The sequence below is a fragment of the Seriola dumerili genome, unplaced genomic scaffold (assembly GCF_002260705.1).
Source record: "Seriola dumerili isolate Sdu_G_001 unplaced genomic scaffold, Sdu_1.0 BDQW01000149.1, whole genome shotgun sequence".
In the NCBI taxonomy this organism is placed as follows: Eukaryota; Metazoa; Chordata; class Actinopteri; order Carangiformes; family Carangidae; genus Seriola; species Seriola dumerili.
In genome coordinates, this window is record NW_019174404.1 from 6550311 (window position 1) to 6561784 (window position 11474).

General features: G+C 39.6%; 1 protein-coding gene across 1 annotated transcript; it reads left to right on the forward strand.

Annotated features, from left to right (window-relative positions):
- The first annotated feature begins 1132 nt into the window (after positions 1-1132).
- Positions 1133-11027, forward strand: LOC111225301 (programmed cell death protein 10). The gene is made up of 8 exons (XM_022750077.1): positions 1133-1255; positions 2962-3206; positions 3975-4028; positions 7028-7145; positions 7247-7373; positions 8737-8815; positions 8916-8998; positions 10157-11027. Exons 2-8 carry the CDS (start codon positions 3117-3119, stop codon positions 10236-10238), a joined length of 633 nt encoding a protein of 210 aa, XP_022605798.1. The 5' UTR covers positions 1133-1255; positions 2962-3116; the 3' UTR covers positions 10239-11027.
- Positions 11028-11474: the final 447 nt, after the last annotated feature.

The window sequence follows — 11474 nt, forward strand, 5'->3', positions numbered from 1 at the left end:
CATCATGGGAATTGTCCCAAATATACAGGCTCAATCAATGAGACTGTTTCACATGATAAAGACCAGAGTGAATGACACGGTATGAAATGACGATATAATTTAACTGAACTGGAACTGGAGCAGCTGTTGCCATGACAACAGTGTGTACCATATTATCAGAATATATTACATCAAAAGAACATGATAGTTTATGAATCAAAAACACATTAAGAACAATAATTTCAACAATATATTAATATTCCGTTGTGTTCTAAAGGGTGTCAGAGCATCGATGTGACAAACTTAATCATTCATCATTCTTGTTGTTTTGATGAAATTGTTCTTCAATAAAGACAGATGAATAAACTTTGATGTAATGTGTAACTATTCTATCTTCTGTGTGAGATTTGCATACCAGATATCTTCTGTTAGACATGTGCCTGAAGGCTTCATCCACCTGGAGCCTGCTCTCCTCTGACCCATCAGAGTGAAACTAACCAGGCAACTGAACTGACAATCTGTGAGATAACCTCCACATTCCTCCACAATAAGGGAGAAAATGAGACACTTGACCTCTTGACATGTGCAGAATGTAATGGGGGAGATATGAAGATGGTCCAGAGACAATCCTTGGCAAAGAAATAAAAAGTTGTGCATCCTGGTGAAAATGTATGATATATTTGGGTAAAAACATAATTTTGCTTAGAATGACTTCAGTAAGTCTGCTAACAGATACAGTCTATTTGTTCATCAAATTCAGGTTTGATAAGTATAAATGTGTGGGTTTTTAAGACTGACCTGGTCTATTGGTGCTGTCTGGATGGAGAAAACACTATGAAATCCATATTTTATTTGTTTCATTGATAAAATAACGGTTTAGCTAATCTTAATGTGGGATTTGAACAAGGGTTTAACTGGGATATTTAGCAGCTTCACATAGCAAATGGTGCAAAATCGGTCGTTCAGCTAATCGGACGCTCTGCATCGGAAGCAAACTTAAGCGTCGTGGGTTGTTTTTTTCAGTAAAACTTTGACTTCCTCAAAGTAACAAAAAATGCAAAGATAACAGAAAATAATCTATCCTTTATCGCACATGACGTCACAGTCGCTCCATCCAACCCCCCTCTGATTGGAGGGCGTCTGTTTACGTAGCAACGGTCCGGAAGATGTCGCTGAGGCCAGTCCTAAAAAACTTCCGCCTTAAGTTGTAAAGAAAACATAGCAGCTAAAAGGCAATCGACGGCGTAACCAGCCCATTTAAGAAGTCAGACCAAAGGTAGATACAAGTACACACTTGACACGCACATACCGACTTATACATCTGACCTAAAGCAGTTTGTTGACGTGTTTTAGCTCAACAGCAGGTACAAATCTACAATTTACAGTAGCTAGCACGTAAGCTACGCTGTTCACTGCTAGCAATTCGCTACCATCGATCTGCCCGGCCATAGGCCTCAATTGGGAATCTTTCGGCTAGATCGCGGTAATTTTGTCACTTTACCCAATCGATTATAGTCCCAACATTGGATTTTGATAGCCTGTTACCTTGAAAGAAGGAGCAAACCTTAGTTAGCGTTACATGAACTACTTTGTAGCGATACCCAGTTAGCCGAGTAGCTTGTCAGTTTAGCCTTCCAGTTAGGCAGCCGTCGCGTCTGATACTGTGGCTGACAAACTGTAATGTTACTGTATATCTCAGAAAATATTTTAACTCTTAGTCAGGTCATGAATGGCACAAGTACTTGATAAGCCTAACGGAACACCCAAATGCTCACCATTTAGTTTGCTAAGAACTGAGCTACACCAGCAGACATTACTTTGTCAGTCATGTCTTCTTGCCCTTACAAACCAGATTCACTCAATATATCAGAACAAGTACGAAATAGTGGAGGTCTTGCTTGTAATGAGTGCTCCTTGTTTTCTTAATACTGATATTATTATACATTTAAGTTGTTATTTGGTCACATTGGCCTCGTTGTCAGCACCCAGGTAACATTAAATTGTGCCACTCCCTCCTTCAGGTGAAACCAACCAATACGTCACCTCTTTCTGCTGGTTACAAAGCTATCTTAAGATATAAAGTACTGGTTGACCTGCATGTGTTAGTTTATATGTTTACAAGAAGTTAGAGCTGCAAGGATCAGTTGATCAACATAGAATTAATCTGCAACTATTTTGATAATGGTATGCAAAAATGTAAAACATTTTGTGTTTCTAGCTTCTCAAATATAAGGGATTTGATGCTTTTCTTTGTCACACATAAGAGTAAACTGAATATCTTTGGATTTTGGACTGATAAAGCAAGACATCTGTAGCTGTCACCATGGTCTGTTGGCAATTATAACAGGTCTTTTCCCTATTTACTTTATTTTTTTATAGACAAAATGCCAAATTGATCAGTCAAAAAATAATCAGAAGGATAATCGATAATGAAAATAATGATTAGTTTCAGCGCTACAAGAAATTGCAGAACAGAAATTCCAAATACATGTTTGAGGTACATAGATACAGTGTTTTTCCATCAGAGTGTTGACATGTTTATGTTTTATCTGTGAACTGTCATACTGCTCCAATTGTCTGCTGATACCAAATATCAATGCTCACCTACATTAAAAATCTTTTTATCTCGCTGCATGTAACTGATTGGAATCATTTTTATGCAATGCCATATTTTTGCCAGGGTGTGATGTGCCACCAGTTAGCAGCTGCCATGGCTGAGCGAATGTAACTGACACTGAGTTTTATAACAATACTGACCAAGAAACTACATTTGATGTCGATCAGTCTTGTTTCTAGCCTGTACCTGAACCACTTTATCAGGTCCAGATCAGCACCAGTATTGATAGGGTTGATCAAATTGGTCCATCCCTACTAATAACCACATTGAATATGTCTTCATTAAGATATACTGGACTACGTAGATGCGCAATGTCTTAAATATAAAAATAAAAATAACTGGCTATTGTCTTTTTTTTTCTCCAGGCTCTTGTCACTCTGGAGCTTGTGTGGTTTTCAGAGTGTGTGTGAGTGAGTGAGTGAGTGAGTGAGTGAGTGTGTGTGGGTGAGTGTATGTGTGAGTGTGTGTGAGCTGCAGTTTCCTCCTCACAGTTTCACCAAGAGCTGCTCCTCCCTGGAGGATGACAATGGAGGAGATGAAGAATGAAGCGGAGACAAACTCCATGGTATCCATGACGCTGTACGCCGTGATGTACCCAGTTTTCAACGAGGTAAAACACACGGGGCTGACAGAAGTTAGCTTAATGAAATTGTTTGTCTTGGTGTTCCTGACTGTTTTGTCAGTATTCTGTTAAATACTACTCATACGTAGCGGATTAGTTTGACCTTTGAGTAACCAGAGGGTATCTGTTATGAAGGATCAGTCCATAGCAAACATGTAATAATTAATGCACTATAAAGAAGGGCATGAGGCCACCTTGTGTGTAATTTAAGCATTTTTGAGCCACCTGATGCTACAATTAACAGGGAAATACAAACATGAATATATAGAAGGACCGATTCCTAGTTTTAATGTATTTGACAGATTATTGATACTGCAGTAGAATGTAAGGAGACAGACAGTTATTATAGTAGGAGCAAAAGGTTGTACAATATGACTTACAGCTGTGTTATTCTGATAACCAAAAGTACAGCTAGGTTAAATGCTAAAATACACACTGTACAATGTTACAGTAATACAAAGGGTAGTGATACGGTTGTTGAAGAAGAAAATCAGAAAATTGACACCAATTTAAATCCCTATACCTGTGGTGACCCTTTGAATCCTCCTTGTGGGGTAAGGTAACTTTAAACATACATCCTGTTTTTGTGCCTGTTTTGACAGAGCAATCAAGTGTAACTTAGCACACAGCTGCATTTGAAACCCCGGCAACAGATGATAGATAGTCAAATGCAAGGTGACAGCAAAATCCCCAGCACATGTAGATTTGTCAGTGATATTGTGTCTTCTTCAATTTTTCTTTTTTTTTTTCCATTAGCTGGAGAGGATCAACCTATCAGCAGCTCAGACGCTCAGAGCAGCCTTCATTAAGGTAGGACCCTGCATGGATCTGATGACAACTACATTTTTTCCCCCAAAAAAACTCAATAACTTTGTTTATATTTTTATCTTATACTATCACTAATAATTTGCCAGCAGGACACTACAGCAGGCAACAGGCTTTGACTGTGGTCAAAACAGTAACTTTCCAGTTTCAGGATGACATAACAACAAGGCCACTCCTGATGTAAATTTCAGTTCATGAAGATAAAACAAAAAAATGCACTGCAACAACTGAAGTAAAATAATGCCAGCAAACAATAGCTGCAATATCACTGTGTAAAACTAGAGTTATCATCAACTGTACTGCTGCATTTAAGCGAAACTACTGTTTATTACAACCTGGAATTTATTTTCATAGGTAAGGCCATCTGTTCTTTGGATAAGATTTTACTCAGCAAATTAAGTGCAGAGATTTCACAATGCTGCCACATCTCTAAAATAGGTTTTACAGGCAGAGCAGTAATAAACAGTTATTTTCTTTATTGATTAATCTTCAGATTTTCTAATTGTTTTTTTCTTTAAAAAGGTACAAAATGGTTAAAAATACCTGTTGCAATTTCCCAGATCCCTCAGGTAACCTCATCAAATGTTTAATTTTGCCCAACCAATAATTCAAAATCAAAAGACTTTCTGTGTACTATCATACATGAAAAGGAACCTGTCAAATCCTCAACATTTGAGAAACTGGAACCAGATGATTTTCTACATTTTCACTTTAGAAATGACTAAACTGATTGATTAATTATCAAAGTAGTTGCTGATAAATTTTCCTGTCGAATAGACAACAAGCGTGGGTGGTCAGATATAAGACAAAAAAAGGCGTAAATTATAAAATTACAACCCAGACTGTTCGCTGTAAACAATCCACCACAGCCTCAGCCCGACATCCTGGTTCAGTGTTGACCTCCTGCAGTTGCTGTGGCTGTGCACACCTGCTGGTTTCTCGGGATTATTAGCAACATAATGATGCGTTCACTTTTTGTTTTTACCTTGAAGGAGTTTAGATAATCTGGTAAAACTGATTAACTAACCGCTTGAGTTGGTTGCCATATGGGACCTATTTTTAGTGATGCATTCGCAGCACTTACTTTGATGAGGACAGGGTTGTTATAAATGATGGGACCGATGGCCAGGGGTAAGAAAATAAAACTGCAGATTTTTAATGTTCTAATAGTTCCTCTTGTAGTCACTTGTAGTGCTTTTCTAACAACTCTTTCTTGGCCTTCCTCATAATGCCTGCGTGCCAGTGACAGCTATGGCTGGAGGCTTTATATTTTCGGGTTGTCCATCCTGTCCATCACCCAGAGGGAATTTCTTTTTTGGCACAAACATTCACTTGGAGTCAAGAAAATTTTTTACCACAAATGTCTAGTAAACGGTATGCAGCAAAATTGACACACCAGCACTTCCTGATGTGCCTGTTTTTTCAAATAAAGATTCCAGTTTGATTATCCACGCTTTTATATCATCCAGACTTGATTATTGCAACTCCCTTTTCACCTGCCTCAGCAACTCATCTCTGGACCATCTACAAATGGTTCAGAATGCTGCTGCAAGACTGGTGACCAGGTTCAGCAGGAACTCTCACATCACACCCATCCTATCATCTTTACATTTTCCTCCCATCAAGTTTATTCATCATTTTACAGTGCTTGTTTTCGCATATAGTGTCCTACATGGTCAGACACCCATGTACATCTCTGACCTGCTCAATCCTTATATCACCAGTAGGTGGAAGTATGAAAAGTAAACATGAGACCAAAGAATGGAAAAAAAAAAAGGGAAATAAGATTGAGAAATAATTTTAAAAAACAACATGTTGACACAAGTAAATACTAAGCAGATGAACAAACGTACAGACAACCTGAAAACATAATGCCTCTGGCCATCGCTGTGGCCAGCGTGGAGGCAAGAAAAGAAAATGAATAAAAACTTTAAAGTAAAGAGAAAGAAGAATGAGTTTAGGGCGGAGGGGCCCAGCAGGGCAGTATCCTGAAGGCCCTCAGAGTGAGCCCTGAGCAGCAGAGGGAGCTCCTGAGGAAGGCCTCTGAGGCACAAATGTAATTAACTTTCACCAGAGAAATCAGAGACTTGTTTGTCTCCTGCCTTCGATCCCACTTGAATACAGTGAAGCTACAGCAGAGTACAGAGAGGGCACGTGCGTGTGAACGCTCTCCTTTTTGTAAAGGGGACAAACTTGAAGCAGAATCTCTTGTGTGGTCACCATGTACATTTCACTGCAACTCAAGTATTCAATTGCATTATGAATGAATAATGTATGAAGTCATATAAAATGTTTTGACCAGAGTTTCCATCTATCACATCTATCAGATTAGATTTTATATGCTATTCATTATGCTGAAGCACCTCCATTTCCATGATTGATCTTCAAATGAATTAACTCAGCTGCTATCTATATAACATCAAAGTGGTACCTGACTGTGCTCATCAGATGAGACTTTGTCACTGTCTTGATCTTCTGTTTTTTTCCCCCCAATCTATACACTGCTGTGATTGCATTGGAACAATAAAAGCACAGTGATCATATATTTCCTCTGTGCAGTTGCTGCTGATGAGCAGCTGCGTTCATTGTGTGCGCAGCTGAAATATTAATTAAGACAAAGCTGCTTTGTCGTTATACAAACCAAAGGAGGATGTGATCACCTTACGGCTGTTTTTACTATGACATTTGTGGGTCTTTTGTCCACTTGCCTGACTGATTGGTGTCTCTGCTGCCCCCGCTGCTTCCTGGCTGGTTGCAATTCAAGGTTAAATTATTCAGGAGGAGAGCTTTTGTGCATTCACCTGAAGTGCTCACAGCTGACATCTGACATTCAATAAAGTTCCAGCTTTGTTCTCTGCAGCTCTAAGCCTCCTCTTTCTTTTATTGGAGAGGACAAACTGTGCTATACCTGATTTTTTTTTTCTTCTCAAATGATTGCTTCTCTTCCTCACTCTGCATGCCTAATTCAACTCCTCCTTTGTCAGGCGGAGAGGGAGAACCCTGGTCTGACTCAGGACATCATAATGAAGATCTTGGAGAAAAAGAACGTCCAAATCAACTTCACTGAATCCCTACTGCGCATGGCAGCTGATGATGTGGAAGGTGAGTATGTGAGGAAAAAGAGCTACTGAGATATTGTGTATCAGCCCGTTCACCTAAATGATGGAGTCCCTGGGAATATGCTACAAACCCTTTTCCTGCAGATTTCATGATTGACCGGCCTGAGCAGGAGTTCCAGGATCTAAATGAGAAGGCCAGAGCTCTGAAACACATCCTCAGCAAAATCCCTGACGAGATCAATGACAGAGTACGCTTCCTACAGACTATCAAGTGAGTGCAAACACACACACACACACACACACTGGCCAGCACATCAAACACAACAAACACAGCACATTTACACATCACCAATGAATACCAGTAGTTTACACATTGCGAACAAAGGCTGGTCTGTTCCATAGTGTGTGCAGTGCTCAGGCCTTCAAGAACTTTTAACTTCTCCAACATCATACTGCAGGAGCATCAGTACTGAGCTATAATGCATTCTGCTAAGTGATCTATGGTCTGGTCGAAAATCTAAAATCAAAATTTGGCACAGAGTGAGGTTCAGCTCTGACTCAGCTAATATAAAAAAACAATGAGAACATCTGCAGTCCAATGACAGACCCGATGGTGTCCAAAACTGCTACACCCCCACCTCACCCCTCCACTATAAAACTCTACCTTTTTATTGATCTTACGCATTTTCAGGAACAAGGAGGTGCTCAGACTCCCATCATTTTGTCTTTTAACTTTCTGTCTGCCCCAGAAATGGGAAAGTGTGTAGATTGATTGCAGCTTGTGATCACACAAACGATGGAGGCTTATTTTGATTTAATAACACTATTATTAAATGATGCATGTCCATTACATGTTTCCAAGAACCCAATATCATCTGGATATTCAGTTTACAATGATCAAACGGAGAAAAGCTTCAAATCGGAGAGAATAATCCATCTTTTTCAATATGCTTGCTTAAAAATGGCTAAGATGATGTATCAGTTATCAAATAGCAGATTATTTGAGTTTAATAAAATGACTGACTAATCCCTTCAGCTTTAAAAATATATATTATCTATTACATAGTTGGGGGGGTTGTACATTTCTAAATCAGCCTCCAGACCAACACAACAAAAATCAGCTAGTTTAGTCATTGTTTGTGATAAATGCAAATAACTTAATAACCAGCATCGTCATACTGATGAGCATGAGTGGTCTTGAAATTTTTCACCAGAAGAACATCATGCCGTAGGTAACACCGAAGAGCAGATTTACTCCGAAATCTGTGGTGGATGCGGTGTTGTCAGGTGACTCACAAGTGTGGACGTGTGTTCCCCAACTTTCAGAAATTTTAAAGTCGGCTGTGTGAACAAGTCAGGACCAGGACTTTTGGTGCAAGTCCAATATAGTTGGCAAAAGTGAGCGGGAGTTAAAAGACAAAACAGGAAATGGAACAAATGCAAAATATGTGGGGTCAGCATAAGGTCAATATGCATCTGGAATATCTCGCATTAGATTCATTGGTGAGGACAGTGAAAATACTAAAACTGTTAATTTCACTGTTGCTGTGGAAACATGACTGTTACGCCTCTTGTTTGACTTTGTGATGTGAAACCATGTCCTCTCACTGCTGTTGCCTTTTTGTTTCTGACAGAGACATAGCCAGCGCCATAAAAGAGCTGCTGGATACAGTCAACAATGTCATCAAGAAGTATCAGTACCAGAATCGCAGAGTGAGTATTACACAAGACACAAACACACGCCCGTGCACGTTGTCACATCCTCTTCTTGGTTTCTAAATGAAGTTTCTGCCTTTGTTTTCCGCTCGTCAAGGCCCTGGAGCACCAGAAAAAGGAGTTTGTGAAATACTCCAAAAGTTTCAGCGACACCCTCAAAACATACTTCAAAGATGGAAAGTAAGTATAACCATGAGACTGTGAACGATGCTTCAGCTTATCGTTGCTCTGTTTTCAATCTCCATTCAACTCTCTTCTCTTAAAGCGAGGCTGGCAACCTCACAGTAAGACTCTGGGAAATCGCTGCCATGAAACAGTTAGGCCACACTTAGGCTTAGGAACTGTTTAAACAAAGCAAGATGCAACGTGTTCATTAGTGAGCTTCAGAGGTGCTCGTATGTTGTTTAGTTTTATCTTTAGACAAGGCCAGACTCAATGTTCCCCTCTTGTTTATACTTTTTGTTCTTAGCTGACGTGCTGCTGGCTCTAGCTTCATATTTAGTGTACACACACACCACAGCTGATATCATTCTTCTCACCTGATTCATGGCAAGAGAGCAAATGAGTGTATTTGCCAAAATAAATGTTGAACTTTTCCTTGGAGTTAGAATACCAACTAACGTGCTAGTCCCACATTCTGATATGAAGGCATGTTTATTTTCTCTATTGTTTGTCATTGTAAATGGAATAATTTTGGTTTATTATATAAGCCATATGGATTCTGGTAAATATAGATATTTTACACACAAATAGTTAAATAAATGTGTAGACACACTGATAATGGAAATTAATTTTAGTTGCAGCTAATGTAGATGGTTATGTAGGTCAACTGAAAGCCCAGTGAGTAAATAATGACTCATGCAATCCAGAGTGAGTGACACTGTTTTACCAACACTGACATTATTAGAAACACCTTACAACATTATACATTACAGCTGAACAGCACTGAAAATCCATCAAATTATCAGACACAGTGTCAAAAAACAGAAGCTAAGCTAAGATAAGCTTTATAAAGGACATAGTGTATGTTATTGTTGCTGGGCAGCAATGTAGACAATGTAGCAGCTCCTCATGCTACATTGTGAAATCATCCTTTGCATCAGGAAACCCGCAGGCTTCTAAGAAGGAAGAGACACAAGGGCAGGAATGTAGAGAGTGACACAGCTGGTCACTTGTTAACTAAACCTGTCATTAGACTTTGAATGTCTTGGCAGAACCAGCCCGTCCCCATTTCCATTCATTCTGCTCCCCCCACTAATACTTTGCCAGTTGTTTAAACAGTGTCTGGGAGCCTTTCCAGTCTGTTTTCTCAAGTTTTTTTTTTTTCTTTGTTCCCAGGGCGATAAATGTCTTCATCAGTGCAAACCGGCTCATCCACCAAACCAACCTCATACTGCAGACCTTCAAAACTGTGGCCTAGCCCTCAAGAGACCACAGAGTCCCCGTGTCCTTTGGGGAGCAACTGCTAGAGTGGTGGAAGCTTGAAGAACGCCTGACCCATATATGTAAATTAGAAAGAGTTGATTTTAGGGTTGGGGGGTCGATTCCATTGGGAGTCGAAATTCTAGATTCCAGTTCAAGAGACTGAAAAGTGCCATTTGTTTTTTCAATGAGGATTTTCCAGTCTTGAAATGGAACTGAATGGGCCCAAAGTCTTGGTTGATTGATTTTATTTGGACAGTTTTAATTTATAACCCCGGTCTTGTTGGGAGTAGGTGAGGCGAGGTGTTTATTAAAGACTAATTGCCATTTTTTTCTAATATATTCATGTTGATCATTTTACTTTTAACTTTTCAATCATGGTTACACATGTGAGACTGCATTAAGTAGGGGTGTGCGTCTCAACCGTCTACACTGGTTTTCTCTTCTCGCCTCCTGTTTGTGTCATTTCTCCATTGGTCCGTACGCGCCAGGAGGAGTGACTAAAGCACCCGACCGCACGCAAAATAGCTGCGAGGAGAGGGGAGGAAACAGTGTTGGACATTTAAGAGGCAGACTCAGATTTCTTTTCTCTTTATTATCAGAAGACAGAAAGCCAAATGACTTCCAGCACAGTGTGCGCCTTACCAAGTCCTGTAACATTCCCTCCTCTCAGAGTGTAATGAAGTGGAGCCAGTCCCTGCTGTTGGGGGATGCAGAGAGAGAAATGAACGTTCTGTATTTAACTGATATCTGGTTGCAAATGTTCAATAAATAGTTTCCAAATGATGATGCTTTTTTAAATGTGTCCGAGTCCAATATGTGTGGGGTTACTTCTTTATTGTTGGTGAGGGGGGTGGAGTTCGACTTTTCGAATTTCTTCTTTTCTTTTCCCTCCCGTTCCTTTGTTAGCTAAAAATAACAAGCAAAGAAAAAAAATGTAAAGACATTCTCATAAATCACCCTTTATAAACACGAACGGCACCCTCTGAAACGGTTTCAACAGAATATAACTGTTGTACTAACTATTGCAGGACTGCTTTAGTTTTAGCTGGGTGGACCTACACACTGGCAACTGAATGTAATTACTCGAGTACTCCATTTATTTAGCATTGCACTTATGCAACATTGGAATCACAAAACCTGGCACTTACATTACCCATCCGTCAATTCAATTCTATTTGTATAGCACTGAGTCGTAATATACATTATCTCACAGCACTTTACAGGGTAAAGT